General features: G+C 55.9%; 2 protein-coding genes across 3 annotated transcripts; one reads left to right on the top strand and one right to left on the bottom strand.

Moving 5' to 3' along the window:
- The first annotated feature begins 6,543 nt into the window (after positions 1-6,543).
- CD63 (CD63 molecule) lies at positions 6,544-9,762 on the top strand. The gene is made up of 8 exons (XM_036867312.1): positions 6,544-6,666; positions 7,219-7,295; positions 8,236-8,424; positions 8,592-8,666; positions 8,769-8,864; positions 8,971-9,108; positions 9,353-9,436; positions 9,606-9,762. The coding sequence occupies exons 2-8, from the start codon at positions 7,230-7,232 to the stop codon at positions 9,669-9,671; spliced, it is 714 nt and encodes a 237-aa protein (XP_036723207.1). The 5' UTR covers positions 6,544-6,666; positions 7,219-7,229; the 3' UTR covers positions 9,672-9,762.
- A 1,127-nt stretch (positions 9,763-10,889) lies between these two features.
- Positions 10,890-14,524, bottom strand: RDH5 (retinol dehydrogenase 5). 2 transcript variants are annotated; one of them, XM_036867616.1, is made up of 6 exons: positions 14,398-14,524; positions 13,498-13,844; positions 13,072-13,330; positions 11,612-11,775; positions 11,054-11,310; positions 10,890-10,930 (listed from the first exon to the last, which is right to left on the bottom strand). In XM_036867616.1, the coding sequence occupies exons 2-5, from the start codon at positions 13,805-13,807 to the stop codon at positions 11,087-11,089; spliced, it is 957 nt and encodes a 318-aa protein (XP_036723511.1). In that variant the 5' UTR covers positions 13,808-13,844; positions 14,398-14,524; the 3' UTR covers positions 10,890-10,930; positions 11,054-11,086. The 2 variants fall into 2 exon arrangements, with proteins under 2 accessions (XP_036723511.1, XP_036723510.1); XM_036867615.1 differs by having other exon boundaries at positions 13,498-13,825; positions 14,398-14,502.
- Between the last annotated feature and the right edge of the window lie 1,053 nt (positions 14,525-15,577).

The following is a 15,577-nucleotide window of genomic DNA, read 5'->3' as shown; positions in this document are numbered from 1 at the left end:
AAACCTGGGCTAACCAGCCCGCCCCGCATTGCCTCTTTCTCCTTTCTCGCAGATTCATTTCTTTTTTATTAAAGATTTTTTTTTTTTGATGTGGACCATTTTTTCAAAGTCTTCATTGAACTTGTTACAATATTGCTTCTGTTCCACGTTTTGGTTTTTGGCCGCGAGGCATGTGGGATCCCAGCTCCCCGACCAGGGATGGAGCCCGCACCCCCTGCCCTGGAAGGCAAAGTCTGGACTGCCAGGGAAGTCCCTCTCCCAGATTCTTGTCTGCTCCCTCTCAGGAGAAACCTTAGTCATGCTGACTCTCAGGTGGAGACCACTGCACTCCCGAGCAGGTCCTGGTCCAGAACCACACAGCAGCCGAGCTCCCTGTCCAGGTGGTTCATGGAAGGCCAGGGGCTGCAGCTGCCTGTCCTGCCCAGTCACCAGCTGGGCATCTGGATTGACCCTGTTGTAACAGTGACACGGGCTGGGGGGAGGCTGGGACGGGAGTCAGGCAAGGGTAGGGAGGAGGAGGGGCCAGAGGTCAGGGGCTGGGGGCCGCAGGAGCAGTGAAAGGAATGGGTAAGAATGGGGGCGAGAGCTGAGGATCCAGCCTGGCAGCGGGGTGGGGGTGGGGGTGGTGGGGGTGGGGCTGGAGCTGGAACTCTGGGCCAAGGCCAAGTTGAGTAGGAGGAGCTAAAGGAGGCTGGGTTGTCTCTCCCAACCCTTTCCTTGGCCATCTCAAGTGGGGTGGCGTCCAGATATTTCTCAAAGTGAAATCATCTTAATTCCCATGAGTCTAAAAACAGGGTGTGATCAAGACTTTATCATTCTTAAGGTAACAAAATTGATCCCCTTCATTCTCTTCTGACCCTCACAACTGCCCTGTGAGGTGAGGAAGGGAGTAGTCTCCCTCCTGCCTAAGTGGGAGAAAGCTGAGGCTCAGGGAGGGCGAGAGTTTAGTCCAAGTCACCCACTCACGTGGGGCAGAACATGTCTCTCACCAAGGCTTCTGACCTCAGGGTGCTGCTTGCTGACGGCGAACATGGTGCACCCAGCACCGGAGCTGGTGTGTCAAGACCCTGTTTCTCATCTGCAGGTGGTGCCTGAGTCAGTGGCTTCACCTCTCTGAGCCTTACTTTCCTCACAGTGAGGAGGTAAGCTGACTTTGGCAATGATGATGTTCTCCTGGGTACCACGGCGCGCTGACCTAGTCTTGCCCAGAGTCGGAGTTGGCCGCACAGTGACTGGAGGCCCCTCTCTATGCCCACAGACTCCAACAATCAGAACATCTCCAACCTTGCCCTTGTTTTGATCTAACCCTGCCATCTGGGAGCTGCCATCAGGCACCCATGCCTCCCTCACATCCAAAGCTGGGCCTCTGGATTGAAATCTCAGGCCCCCAATTCAGACCCAACCTCTTGACCTTAAGTCCCAGCATCACCCTTCCTACCTTCCCTAGTGAAGAGATGCACCCTTTTCCTTTCTCTCTCCCATCCCTGTCTCCTCCCCTTCTTTCTCTCCACCCCCTCCTTCATGTCTGTTTCCCCTCTCCTATCCCCCAACCTCTCCCTTGTCTTCCACCCTCCTCTATTTGCTCCTGTATCTCTGTGCCCCTCTCCAACCCTCCTCAACTCTTCCCTCTCTTTCCTCCTCTCCTTCCCCATGCCTCCTGGCTCCTCTACCATGCTCCCCTGCCCCCAAGGGCTTCTGCAGGTAGAAGTTCCCAGTTCACTGGGGCCTCTACTACCAGGGCGCCTGCGTCTTATCTCTGAGCCGGCCCCTCCCAGTGGGGCTCAGGCAGGGGTCCTGCTGAGTGGAGGGGAGAAGGTGTCTGCAGCAGGCGCTGGACTCTGTACGGATCTGAGCTTTGGGAGGCCTTGGGCGCTGGCTACAAGCTACTGTGTGTTGCACTGGGTCTGGCCGATGCCTACATGCTCTCAGATGGCACCACCCTTGCTTGGGACACCTGAGGCCCCCATGCCCTGCTGCTGGCCCTGGTTGGAGAGCTAGAGGGCAGCCTGGCTCTGCTGTGTGGGCAGGGGACAAGCCCACTCCAGCTCACCCACCACCAGCCAGTGCCAGGCGCTGAAGGTACAGAAGCCTGAGCTAATCAGGTGGCTTGGTGGCATTTCTGGACACTAGCACTTGGAGTTGGTGCTGAAAGCTCTGAAGGATGTGATGTGAAGGCCAAGTCTGAGGTCAGCCTCCTCCCCACTCAGAGGTACACAGGATTCTATGCCTACTTCCCAGGCTAGCGGGGTAGGCCATTCTTTTTAAAAAAATTGTGTTAGGGACATAGAGAACAGACTGGTGGTTGCCAAGGGGGAGGGGGTCGGGGGAGGAATGGAGTGCGAGGTTGGGGTTAGCAGATGTAATCTTTTTTTTTTTCACTTTTTTTTTTTGGCCTCATCGAGGCATGTGGGATCTTACTTCCCCGACCAGGGATCAAACCCGTGCCCCCTGCAGTGGAAGCACAAAGTCCTAACCACTGGACCACCAGGGAATTCCCCAAGCTTTTATATATAGAATGGATAAACAACAAGGTCCTACTGTATAGCACAGGGAACTACATTCAATATCTTATGATAAACCATAATGGAAAAGAATATAAAAAAAGAATGTATATATATGTATAACTGAATCACTTTGCTGTACAGCAGTAATTAACACAACTTTGTAAGTCAACTATACTTCAATAAAAAATTGTGTTAAATAAAATTAAAAAAAAATTATGTATACATACACAAAATTTACCCTTTTAACCATTTTTCAAGTGTTCAGCGGCTCTAAGTATATTCACGTGTTGTGCAACTGTCACTACCATCCATCTCCAGAACTTTTCCATCTTCCTAAACAGAAACTGCATACCCAGTGGAACGATAACTCCCTATTCCTCCCAGCCCCCAGCAGCCACCACACTACTCTCTGTCTCTATGAAGGTGACCAGGCATGGACTTTTCTTGCCCTCTCCCTTGCAGCTCCACACAGGTCTGTTCTCCGGGGTTTCCCTGGCCCCATCCTTTCCTATCTTCCTTGGCCCCATTCTTTCTCTCCCATTGCGTGACCAAGCTGCTGCAGTACTCTGCACTGGCCACAGTTTGCTCCCTGCCCTCCCCCTGGCGTTCCTCTAGGAGGGTCCCATTCTCCTGACCTTCACCTCAGCTCCACCCCTGCCTACCTGGATGCCTCCACTCCCCGCTCAGCAGGTGCTTGGGATCCTGCCCTGACATTGCTCTGGAAAAGGCCGCCCCAGCCAGTGGCCTTCTCTGGCATCTCACCTTTCTTTACTATTTGGCGCTTCTGGCCACTGTCCCCTCCTCCTGTCATGGACTTCTCTTTTCTCTTGGCCTCTGAGAGAGAGAGGAAAAAGCACGGGCTTTGGAACCCCCAGAGATATGGGTTCAAATCCTAACACTGCCCTTTACCTGCTTGCACTCTGGGCACATCACTCCCTGTCTCTGAGCCTCAGTTTCCTTATCTCTAAAACAGGACAAATCATACGAACCTCACCGGGTTGTCATGAGGATTAAATGAACTCATGGCTCTAAGTGCCCAGCACAGTGCCTGGCAGAGTGCAGGGGTCCAGCTCTGCAACTTCCTTTCCCTTTCAGCTCCTTTACTCCCCCATGTTCCTTAAACATAAGGGTTTCCCAAAACTCTGTCTCTGTTTTCTTCTCTTGCTCTGGCCTTCACCCATCTATGGATTTAGATATCACTTTTTTTATATATATATATTTTTAAAATTTTATTTATTTTTGGCTGCACTGGGTCTTTGTTGCTGCGTGTGGGCTTTCTCTAGTTGCGGTGAGCGGGGGCTACTCTTCGTTGCGGTGCGTGGGCTTCTCACTGCGGTGGCTTCTCTTGTTGCGGAGCACGGGCTCTAGGCGCACAGGCTTCAGTAGTTGTGGCACGCAGGCTTCAGTAGTTGTGGCTCACGGGCTCTAGAGCGCAGGCTGAGTAGTTGTGGCGCACGGGCTTAGTTGCTCCGCGGCATGTGGGATCTTCCCGGGCCAGGGATCGAACCTGTGTCCCCTGCATTGGCAGGCAGATTCTTAACCACTGCGCCACCAGGGAAGTCCTAGATATCACTTTTTATCTCCAGTCTGACTAGGCCTCCCTCCCAAGTTTCACATCCCCAATTCCAGGTGGGACATCTCCACGCAGCTGCCTCTCGTGTGCCTCCTGCCTTGGGTGACAACCACCTCTCCCCTGGGCGTCCAGGTTTGGAAACTCTGAGTCATCTCAGACTCTTCCCACTTCCTCTCCTGCTCCCACAGGTAAGCAGTCACCCCATTCTTTGATCTTCCCTCTGAAGGGCCTTTCCAAGGATTTTCCCCTCCTTTCCCTGGTTCTGGCCTTCATCAGCTCTCCCTTGGACCATGATGTGCCAGCTACCCTCCAGGCACTCATCCCTCCTTTCACGGTAGGGCCAATCCCAAGAGAGTTCACTCTCTCCCCTCTGCCTCTAGAACACACCCCACACAGCCACTAGGTTCTCAACAGTCCTGTCACCCAGACTGTCTTCTTTTTTTGCTTCATCTATTGTTTTATGAAGTATTCCAAAATAAATTACAGACAGGACATCTCACCGTTAAATATTTTAGTATGCATCTTTAAAAAATAATTTTCCTATATAATCATACTATCATCACGGCTAACAAAATTATTTTCTCATGTCTAATCCTCAGTTTATATTCAGATTTGCCTAGCTGTTCCCAAAATGTCTTTCACAGTCAGTTTGTTCAGGCAAAGATTCAGTCAAAGACCAAGCATTATACGTGGTGGTTAGGTAGCTAAAGTTTCTCCATCTTGACTTCAGACCACCTTCCCCCACTTCCATCTGTCACCACATCCTTCCTCAGCTCTGTGAGCTGGCCAACCCCAATGTGTCATGGACTTTTTTTAAAAAATATTTATTTATTTATTTGTCTGCGCCGGGTCTTAGTTGCGCCATGCATGTGGGATCTAATTCCCTGATCAGGGATCGAACCCGGGTCCCCTGCATTGGGAGCTTGGAGTCTTAACCACTGGACCACCGAAGTCCCCATGGACTTTGAAAAGTACTCCTTTTTTACACTTGGCCCTTTCCTTGTCCCTGGAACGGAGCGACTACCCTTTTATTGTCTAAGGTCACCTGGGAGCGCACCACCCACCTCTGTGAAATCCGTTCTTTTTCTTTCTTCTCTGGGGCAGAGGCACCACCTGTCCTTCCCTCTGAGCTCATCCAGCTGCCACCAGGGGTTTCTGCCTCTGTTCACAGTGTGGGCTCGGTTCTGCCTGCTGGCAGAGGACAGGGCCACCAATTGCCTCACCTCGCTGGCCCTGCGCCCGGCACGTGCCTGGCAGAAACAGATGAATACTCCTTTCTTCAGCATCTTTGCTCCTCCTCCACAGCCTGCCTGCCGTGATAACTGGGAAGCAAAGTCCAGAAGGGGCTTGGTGTGTCTTGCTGGAAGATTGTGATCCTGGAAACTGGTTCTCAGCCCAGCCCAGATCTCCTTCCTTCTGCTCTTACAGTTTCCTTCCTTGTGTACACATACCGAAGGCTCAGGAAACGGTTCTTCAGGCAGGACCAGAAGAACGTAAGGGGTGGGGTCCAGGCCAGGGGGGCAGGGGTGTGGTGGTTGGTTCTGTCCTTTGCTTGTTCACACAGCTCCTTCTGGGACCACCATGGCCCGCAGGGAGGGAGGCAGCTTGAGACCACCCCCTCACCTTCCAGTCCTCTCCTGGCCTTGCCCTCTCGGCTGTCCGCTAGGATGGGATGGGGAAATCCAGGGGATATATGCCATGCCCGCCTTAGTGTCCTCCCCACGCCTCCACCGTTAAACAGGCTGATCCAGGAGGGGTGGGAGCTGACCTCAGCAATCCTCTCCCAGAGGGAGGGACCTGACTCTGACGTGCCATGATTGGGTGGAATGGTGCTGGGAAGGGCTTCCTCCACTTCTCGGCTCACTACTCAGGAGCCCTAGAAAATGGAGAAGGGACTAAGAGAGAGGGACAGGAACACCCACTCTAGGACGCTGGGGGACTCCCAGGGTGTGAGGCTGGGGACTTTCTGAAAGTTTATTCTGCCCCTACCCGATTCCAGAGAGCCAGCAGCGCCCTCTGCTGACTCGGGGAAGGGGTGGAACGGAGTTGGAGCGAGAGGAAGGGAGTGGGCTCTGGGTGGAGGATGCAGGCCTCTTGAAGACCATCTTGTCACCTCGACTCAGCTCTGCCGCCCGGCCGGGCGCTCAGAGAGTAACTTCGGGCCGCTCATCCCTCCTTTGGCTCTCACACGTCTCCTCCGCTTCCCTGAGCCAGAGAGAACCTGGCGGCGCCGGGTCCCGCTCTCCTACCCCGAGGTAGCACCCTTCTGGCGGCGCCAGACGGGCGCCAGGCACCCCGAGGTCCTGCCCTGGGCGTTCTCTCTTTGCGGGGGTGGGCGCTGTCTTACGGGTAGGGGCCACGTGGCCTCGACCGGGCTGGGGGCTCGGCCTTCCCCACGCGGGCTGGGTGACTCAGGCCGCAGCTGTTCCCGCGTCACATGAGGGAGGCTGGGGCCACTCGGCGGGGGGGGGGGCGCTGTGGCTGGAGCCGGGGCGGGGCCGGGCGCCGGGCGGGGCCAGAGCCGGGGGGCGCAGCTAGAGAGCCCCTGAACCGCGGCGGGAGAGCAGCGCACAGCTTCGGGGAGCCAAGGTGAGGCCGCGGGGCTCGCGCCGGTTTCCGCGTGGGGTGGGGAGGGGCTCGCCCCGGGCCTCCGAAGAGCCGCCGCGCTCCCCGCCGCTCCCGAGGCCCTTGCAACTTTGCAAAGTTCCGGAGGCCCGGGGCGGGGGGGCGCCGGCCGCGCTTCTGTTTGGCGGTGGTTAGAACCCAGGGGAAAGGGCCTGGGGGTCGGGCTGGGGCTGAGGACTGTTTTTCGTGACTAGTTGGGTGGGGAGGGGTTGTTTAACGCCTGGGGGCTGGAGGGCCGAGGTTGGGCGTCCGGCCCCGGCCCCTGCCGGCGCCCTGGGTTGGGTCCCAGGCCTCGGAGGCGGCGGGGCGGGGTCCGGGCTGGGCGGCGGGCGCCCCCGCCCCTCTCCTGCGGGGAGAAGAGGGGGCTGGGAGACGTGGATCTGACCGCGGGTTTCCGGGTGGGAGGGGCCGGGAATGGGGGCCCCGCAGGGAAGGTCTCGAGGGCCGGCAGGGAGCTCGGAAGCCGAGATCCCCCCTCGACCGGTTCTGATCCCCCTGTCGTCCCCTCTGCCCCAGGCCAGGCAGCCATGGCGGTGGAAGGAGGAATGAAATGTGTCAAGTTCTTGCTCTACGTTCTTCTGTTGGCCTTTTGCGTGAGTGGGGAGCGGGGACGGTGAGGGCGCGCTGGCAGGGTGCGGGGAGACCTGGCTCCGGAGTGGTGAGGGCTGAGGGGCCAGGAATGAAGGCAGCTGGGGACCAGATGTGGAAGGAAAGCCCGGGGAACGACCGAGGCCAGCGCGGCCGTCCTCTCCTCCTCCAGCTTTTAGGAACTTCTGAGGCTGGTTTGGACCGACAGTGGCCGGCCACCCTCCCCATAACCCCTCCGGGCCCTTCCTGTCTGGTGACCCAATCTCTTGTGATATGGGGCAGTGGGGCAACCAGCCAACCGCCTGATGCTATCGCCACCCTCCTCTCACCCCCTCCACTCCCTCATTCCTCGCCATTCCCTCATCACCCCTCCCCGCTGCTTGGGGTGGGTAAGGGCTCTGCCCACCTCAATTGCTCCCGTCTTGGGCTCCTGGCTGGAGAGGCTACTGTTTGTCCAGGAGGGGGCAGGCTACTTTTACCCCCTTTTCCTCCCTTCTCCTCCCTGGCCTAGTTGGCCTGAGGAACCCTAGTCACAGCTGATGAGGATGTGGTGGGCATTGGAGGATAGTGAGAGAGCAGTTCTGGGAGCCCTAGAGGCCCATAGGAAGAGGCTCAAAGGAAGCACTACTCTTTGTTAGGATTATGTGCCTTGGGGTCAAGGCTTTCTGGGAACTTCTCTTTTTGCTTTTGGTGAGGAGCTGCTTGAAGGAAGGCGTGGTTCCTCCTGACTGCCTTCTCCCAGAGAGCCTTGAACAATTTCCCAGCCCTCACTGTGGGGCAAGGACGCGTCCTCCTTGTCCCCCATAGTCAAAAGTTTCCTGGAGCTGTGAGAATCGGTCTCTCTGGCGCGGGGTTCTGCCTGTGTCCTGGGTGCACCCGCCACCCTCCACCGTGGAGGGCTGATGGGTTGTGGGTCTTCTGAATCCTGACCTGCCCTCCTCCCAGGCCTTTGCAGTGGGGCTGATCGCCGTGGGCATAGGGGCCCAGCTCGTCCTGAATCAGACCATCACCCCGGGGGCCACCCCTGGCTCCCTGTTGCCCGTGGTCATCATCGCAGTGGGTGCCTTCCTCTTCCTGGTGGCCTTCGTGGGCTGCTGTGGAGCCTGCAAGGAGAACTACTGTCTTATGATCACGGTGAGTGGGTGCGGGCCAGCCTGGGTGCCTGGGACTGCAGAAGGGCATTTCTCTGGAGGGGGCTTGTCGGGGTGGGTGGGTGAGGGAAACCTTGGTGAATGTTCCCGAGACCAGCAGGCCCCTCTCACCCAGACTCCAAACGTGACTCCCGTCCTTTGCATCTGCAGTTTGCCATCTTCCTGTCCCTTATCATGCTGGTGGAGGTGGCTGCAGCCATTGCTGGCTATGTGTTTAGAGACAAGGTAAGCAGGGAGTAAGGGGAGGGCCTTGCCTCAGAGGTCTGGATACTCTGGGACCCAGGTGCCCTGAATTCTGGCCTCAACAGTGCTCCTCCCTACTCCCAGGTGATATCAGAATTTAATAAGGATTTCCGGCAGCAGATGCAGAATTATCCCAAAAACAACCACACAGCATTGATCCTGGACAGGATGCAGGAAGACGTGAGTGGGGTTGCTGGGAGCAGGGGTAATGGGGGAGGGAGATTCTCATCTCCATGTTGAAGATGGAGGTTCACCTAACAGCCTTTCCCCCCATATCTTTCCACAGTTTAAGTGCTGCGGGGCGGCTAACTACACAGACTGGGAGAAGATCCTGATCGTGACCAAGCGAGTCCCTGACTCCTGCTGTGTCAATGTCACTCAGGGCTGTGGGATTAATTTCAACATGAAGGATATCCATACTGAGGTAGGGAGGGGGCTGAGATAGTAGGGGACTTGGGGAAGCTGGGAAATGTTTCAGGAGGAAAGAGGGACCCGGGGTGGAGGTGGAGGGGGTTGGGGCTCTGGGAAGTTGGGCGTCAGGGATGGGGAGGGAATTTGGGAATGCTAGGGGTGGGGTGAAAGGTACAGAGGGTGGGGGAGAGACAGGGGGTCCAAGGAAGGTGGGTGGGAAGTTTCTGATGGTGTCTTGTGTGCCTGCCACCCTTCAGGGCTGTGTGGAGAAGATCGGGGGCTGGCTGAGGAGCAAAATGCTGGTGGTGGCTGCAGCAGCCCTGGGCATTGCCTTTGTGGAGGTGAGAGATGCCCTTGAGCATCTGGGATCTAGGGGCAGTGGGAGGGTGCTGAGCAGGAGGTGCTGGCCTGGGGAGGGGAGCCCTGGTTGTGTTTGGGGTCTCTTGGGTGGGTCCTGGGTACCTTGCCTTCCTGACTCCTCTTCACCCCCATCTCTGTCTTTCTTTCTAGGTACTGGGTATCATCTTTGCCTGCTGCCTTGTGAAGAGCATCCGAAGTGGCTATGAGGTGATGTAGGGGGTCTAGTCTCTTCAGCCCCCTCATCCAGGGGAGTGGGTAGTATACTCCAGGTTTTTCAATTAAACGGATTATTTTTTCAGACCGAAAAGAGAGAGAGTCTCAGTTTGTCTTAAAGAGTGATACTTTATCCCTTCCCCCTCCTCATCCATGTTCCTCTCCTCTGCGACCTTGTTCTGTTTGCACCTCTGGAAAGGCAAGCCTATTTTGGGGGGTCTGGGGGAAAGGAGGATTGTGCTGAAGGCGTTCGTTGGGCTGGCAGTGGAAGTGGGGATCCTGAGGAGGCTGAGGCCCACTGCCCTCCCTGTCTCCTAGTCTCGTGCTACCAGGCTCAGTGCTGAAGGGTTTGTGAAGCCATTTCCCACGTCAAAGGGATTCTCTACAAAGGTCCTACCTGGGAGAGACCAGCCCACGTCCACTGTCGACATCTTCTTTCTGGCCTTCTGCCCACTTCTGAGGGCCCAGCAACTCCTTGCCACACTGACCCTCAAGGGGGCCTGGCTCCTTTCAGGATGGTGACAAGTTGCTTTTATACCTGTGTGGCCAGTGTCTATCCTTCTTGACTTATGTTAGATAACAGAAGAATTTAAGAGGGTATTGGCTTTTTTCCCATGAAAACCACCCAGCTTGGCCTTGACCCCTCTTCATCACCTCCCCATGCCCCCATTCCCACTCCAAACACTGAATTTCAACCTTACTCCAGGTAGAAAGGAAACATCCAACAGTGCCCTCTAGTGGCCACCCCTCCAGGTGCAGCTTCAAAGATGCCTTACAGATGCAAGACAATCCCCTTGCGCCCCCCAGTGGGTGCTGGTTGTTTTGCAGGTACTAAATGGGCCAGAGACCCTGGAGGATGTCAGCCTAGGTTAGTTAGGAGTTACATGGGGTCTTCCACTGGGCACCTTCATTTTTGCCCACCTATAGTGCGTTTTGTTTTGTTTTGTTTTGAACAATACACATTTTAATTAATTAATTTTTTATTTTTGGCTCTGTTGGGTCTTCGTTGCTGTGTGCGGGCTTTCTCTAGTTGTGGCGAGCGGGGGCTATTCTTCATTGCGGTGTGCGGGCTTCTCATTGTCATGGCTTCTAGTGTTGCAGAGCATGTGCTCTAGGTGCCCGGGCTTCAGTAGTTGTGGCACGCGGGCTCAGTAGTTGTGGCTCGCGGGCTCTAGAGCGCAGGCTCAGTAGTTGTGGTGCATGGGCTTAGTTGCTCCGTGGCATGTGGGATCTTCCCGGACCAGGGCTCTAACCCGTGTCCCCTGCATTGGCAGACGGATTCTTTACCGCTGTGCCACCAGGGAAGCCCCAGTACACATTTATTGAGTGCCTGTTTTGTACCAGGCAGTGCAGGGTGGGGGACAGAAATAAATCAAAGTCCTTGCCTTGAACAACAACCTCTTGCTGGAGAGCTGGGTTCAGTAGACCGCCTGAGCAGGCTTGGGAAGGACCCAGGTGAGCACAGCATCCACCAGGCTGGCTGGCAGGTAGGAGGCTGGCAGCCAGAGCAGCTTGGCGTCCCAGCCTGGGCTGTAGCGGGTTCTGGGGTGACGGGCAGTCAGGGCATGCTCCAGGCACCTGCTCACCTTGGTCAGGTCCGGGTCACAGATCAGGTTCATGATGCGCTGCTGCACTCTCAGATCTGCAGCCCAGCGGACGGTTGTAATCAGTGTCCCTGTCCCGTTCCAGCCTACCTCAGGCCCTATCTCCTGGGTCCTGGGGCTTGCTGCCCAGTAGAGGTGAGAGGGGTCCTCAGTCCCCTCCCCAGTTTGGGGAGTGGGCAGGTTGCACATGGCCTGGGTGTTCTCCTATGGCATCCCATTCACCCTCACCCCTTCCCTGACTGCCCTACCCACCTCCTCCCAGCAGGCTGGTGCAGGCCTGGCCTTTGTGGCACTCTCATTTCCCTTCATATGCCCCTGCGTGGGCCCATCATCACTCACACTTGGTGAGGAAGGTCTCCCCATAGAGGGCCTGTGTGGCTGGAGGCAGCCGTGCCCAGCAGGCCTGCAGGTTGTCCTCCAGACTTTCCAGGTTTGTCACAGGGGTTCTGAAGAAGCCAGGCTCCACGATAGAGACTCGTACCCCAAAAGGAGCCACGTCCCGCCTGGAGTGGGGGCAGCGGGAGGTTTCTGGGTTCTTGTCTTTATAGGGAGAGGACTTCAGGGACATGGGTAGGGAGGCTAAGATGGGAAAGCATCACAGGGTCACTGGTCATGACAGGAAGGGATATCCCCGCTGCCCTGGGATGAGGGGCAAGTGGGGCAGAGGGAAGGAGGTATTTTTGAGGTTTGTTTTCCTTTGTATTCTCTTCTAGCATCTAGAGCAGGGACCTGCAAACTTCTTAAAGGGCCAGACAGTAAATATTTTTCGCATTGCAGATCTAAAATTAATGATATTATGTAGCTACTTATATAACCATTTACAGTGTCACCATTTAAAAATGTAAAAGCCATTATTAGCTTGTAGGCAGCTGGCGAGATCTGGCCTGAGAACCACAATCTGCCGACTCCTGAACTGGAAGAACACATTCCCTAGATCCCAAAACACAGGGTTGAGCCCCAAGTGCTGGATATGGAGGGTGTAGACTGGTATTTGCTGGGGGAAGGCGGGAGTACTCGGCACAGATTGCAGAAGTCCAAGTATAGAGTATGTGTTCCGTGATGCTGATTGGAAAATTAAAAGACTGAGGCATAGGGACAAAAGTAGATATTGATGTTATCTGCTGAGTGATGGTGACAGAGGAAGACTTCCTTCAGGAGGTGGGCCCAGCTTGGGGGAATCGAACTCTGTTCCTGTGTCATCCTTAAGTCTCCCTTGTGCTCTCGTGGGACTTCGAACATTATTGTCTAAAGATGAGGGGCAGGAGAATGTAATGACCAGGGTCTGTAGGCAAGCAGACCCGGGGAATACGTGCCAGCGCTCCCACTAACTATCATGTGGTCTTGGGTAACTTATGTTACCTAAGGGTGTTAACACCTACCCTTACAGGATTTTTGGGAGAACTGAATGAGAAAGTGTTCAGTAGAGGTACTAGCTCGTGGTAAGTAATAGTTGTTATTAGTAATAATAACATTAATAAGATGAGAGCGGGCTTTTGGGGGCATTTTCTATGTGCCAGGCTCTGTTGGGGCCTCACATGTACCTCACTTTACTCACCCATGAGGCAGGCCTTCTCATCCTGATTTAACAGAGGAGGAACAAACTGGGGAAAAGAGAAGTAACTGCCTAAGGTCACCAAGCTCACATGAGAGAAAGCTGGGATTTGAACCCACAAACTCGAGCCCTAAACTGTCTCTAAGTTTGCACCACGCGCTGTTTTCATCAGCTCTGCAGGGCAGATGCTAATTTGCTTGTTGAGTGGGCTCCCGCTGGACTGGGACCAGGGCCCGGCACCCCTCACCTCAGGCTGTCAGAGAACGCCTCCAGGCCAAACTTGGAGACACAGTAGCCCCCTCCACTGGCTGCCAGGCGGCCCAGGACACTGGTGATGTTGATCACCCGGCCCTGGGCCTGCCGCAGCAGGGGCAGCAGGGCGAGGGTGACCCCGATGGGACCCAGTGTGTTCACATTCAGCACCCGCTGGAAATCCTCCTGTGTCTGCCAAGGTGTGGGCCCGATGATGCCAGCCGTGCCAGCATTATTCACCAGACCAAAAAGCCCTGTGGGGAGGTGAGACAGGCACGGGGTAGGTGAGGCATTCCAACGGCCCCTCTCCTTTCCGGGAGGATCTGAGCCCTGCTCCTCCCCCGCAGCCCCTCTAGCTTCCCACAGCCCCTGCGAGGGCACACCTTACGCCCCGTTCCCGGTGGCCCCCTGCCATACTCACCTGCTTCCCCGACGTGTGTTTCCACCCACTTGGCTGCCTGCCGGACGCTCTGGGGATCTGTGACATCCAGCAGGGTGGTGTGGAGTCGGGAGGAGGCCACCCGCTCGAGGTCCTCTGCCCCTGAGGGGGTCAGGCAGCTGGCCAGGACTCGGAAGCCTCTCTGGTCCAGCCTCAGTGCCAGAAGCCGCCCAAAGCCCGAGTCACAGCCGGTGACAAAGACGAAAGCATCGCTGGCGGGCAGGCTCTGCCGGTCCCTGAGCAACCACAGTGCTGCCCAGAGTGAGACTCCCAGAAGCAGAGGCAGCCACATGGCCGGACCCCACGTGACCTGCAGGTGGCAGCCGAGGCTGGGCAGGGAGACTTGTCTGGCTTACTCTGGTCCACCAGCCCTCGCCCCTCATACCTTCCCCCTAGCTGGAAGTCTCTGGTTTGAGCAGACTAAGAAATTATCTGCTTGGTAGATAACTGGCAAACTACAGTTCATCTAAGTAAAGCGAAGATCTGGGCAGACCCTGTATCTGTGGGTAACAACTAAAACCAGATGAGCTGGGTCCTGTGTGCAGACCCGCCACACAGGAGCAGAGGGATCTTGTTTATCACCTCTTACCTCCTGCTAAACCAGCTGGGCCTTGTTTTTGGAGACACATACGGAGCCCCTGCATTTTAGTCCTGCTGGCTCCAAGCTTGCCGTGTGAGGCTGAGCACCTCACTGTGTCTCTGAACCTGTTTTCTCATCTACCAAGTGGGGCTAACACCCAGCATGCCCACCTGGGACCTGCGGGGGATCAAAGGGGATAAAGTGCGAGGCGGCACATGATAAAGCTTTAGGCTTTGAGTTATCAATACATGAATATCTTGACTGTCTTCTCATAGCCCCCGAGCTCCCAGTACCCTGCTTACCTTCTCAGGGGAAAGCTAGCAGGCACTACAACACCTGAAGTTTCTTCTTTTGCTTTGCTTGAGAAACTTTGCTCCAGGGCTTCCCAGGCTCCCACACTAGCTACCACTGAGGCCAAAGTCCGAGGCAGGTGGACTGGGTGCCAGACGTATTAAGTGCGTGTGGGGCGGGGTGGGGGAGGAGGAGGAGGAGCCAGGGAAGCTGAGGCCTGTGGGTTGAAGCCAGGGCTTGGTACAGGCCAGAAGTGCCCAGTGCCCTGCTTGGCTCTCTTTTCCAGTGGGGCTTCCTGACCACCTCTGTCACAGATTCTTTTTTTTCTTTTTTTCTAAATTTTTGAATTCCACAAGGCTTAGTCTTTTTTTTTTTTTTTTTTTTAATTTAGTTTTTGGCTGCGTCGGGTCTTCGTTGCTGCGCGCGGGCTTCCTCTAGTTGCAGCGAGCGGGGGCTACTCTTCGTTGCGGTGCGCGGGCTTCTCATTGTGGTGGCTTCTCTTGTTGTGGAGCACGGGCTCTAGGTGCCCGGGCTTCAGTAGTTGCAGCTCGCGGGCTCTAGAGCGCAGCCTCAGTAGTTGTGGCACACGGGCTTAGCTGCTCTGCAGCATGTGGGATCTACCCGGACCAGGGCTCGAACCCGTGTCCCCTGCATTGGCAGGCGGATTCTTAACCACTGCGCCACAAGGGAAGTCCTGTCACAGATTCTTAAGAGGAGGGATCTGTCAAGGATGGCAGCTGCCCCTCTCTGTTGGTGACCTTGGACCTGTCATTCCTCCCCCTTCCCTGCCCTGAAGTGCTCCCATGCCCAAGAATTAATCTCCCAACTGGTCCAGACTCATGACACTGCTTAGCACCAGGCTGGGAGAGGCCGTGAGCACGTGGAGAGGCAGAGAGCCAGAGCTGGACCAGGCCTGCTCCCTGTCTTGTTTCTCCTCTGCGGGAAATGGAAGTCCTGGGTTAGGAAGCTTGGGACAGGGCCCCCTGATCTTCTCTGGGGAGGGGTGGGAAACTCCCACCCTCTGCTTACCCAACAGTACCTGCGTCAGGTACCAGGTCCAAGGAGGAGAAGAGAGTTGAGCTTGTAAGAGGAAGCTAGTTCCAGCCTCTACCCAAAAGGTACCATCGCTCAGGGGAAGAGCCTTCGAACCTTCCATTCCTACCCCCCACACTGAGCTAGTAGCTCCTTGAG

Source organism: Balaenoptera musculus, chromosome 10 (genome assembly GCF_009873245.2).
Source record: "Balaenoptera musculus isolate JJ_BM4_2016_0621 chromosome 10, mBalMus1.pri.v3, whole genome shotgun sequence".
Lineage (NCBI taxonomy): Eukaryota > Metazoa > Chordata > Mammalia > Artiodactyla > Balaenopteridae > Balaenoptera > Balaenoptera musculus.
This window is presented reverse-complemented; position numbering and strand designations above follow the sequence as displayed.

What these genes read in the sequence shown, in the direction of transcription:
- CD63 (XM_036867312.1), top strand. Translation starts at nt 7,230, where the DNA reads ATGGCGGTGGAAGGAGGAATGAAATGTGTCAAGTTCTTGCTCTACGTT. An exon ending in TGAAGGATATCCATACTGAG is followed by an intron (nt 9,109 to 9,352) that starts GTAGGGAGGGGG and finishes GCCACCCTTCAG; the next exon opens with GGCTGTGTGGAGAAGATCGG. An exon ending in TGGGCATTGCCTTTGTGGAG is followed by an intron (nt 9,437 to 9,605) that starts GTGAGAGATGCC and finishes CTTTCTTTCTAG; the next exon opens with GTACTGGGTATCATCTTTGC.
- RDH5 (XM_036867616.1), bottom strand. Translation starts at nt 13,807, where the DNA reads ATGTGGCTGCCTCTGCTTCTGGGAGTCTCACTCTGGGCAGCACTGTGG. An exon ending in AACACACGTCGGGGAAGCAG is followed by an intron (nt 13,331 to 13,497) that starts GTGAGTATGGCA and finishes ACCTCCCCACAG; the next exon opens with GGCTTTTTGGTCTGGTGAAT. An exon ending in GGAGACCTTCCTCACCAAGT is followed by an intron (nt 11,311 to 11,611) that starts GTGAGTGATGAT and finishes GCTGGGCTGCAG; the next exon opens with ATCTGAGAGTGCAGCAGCGC.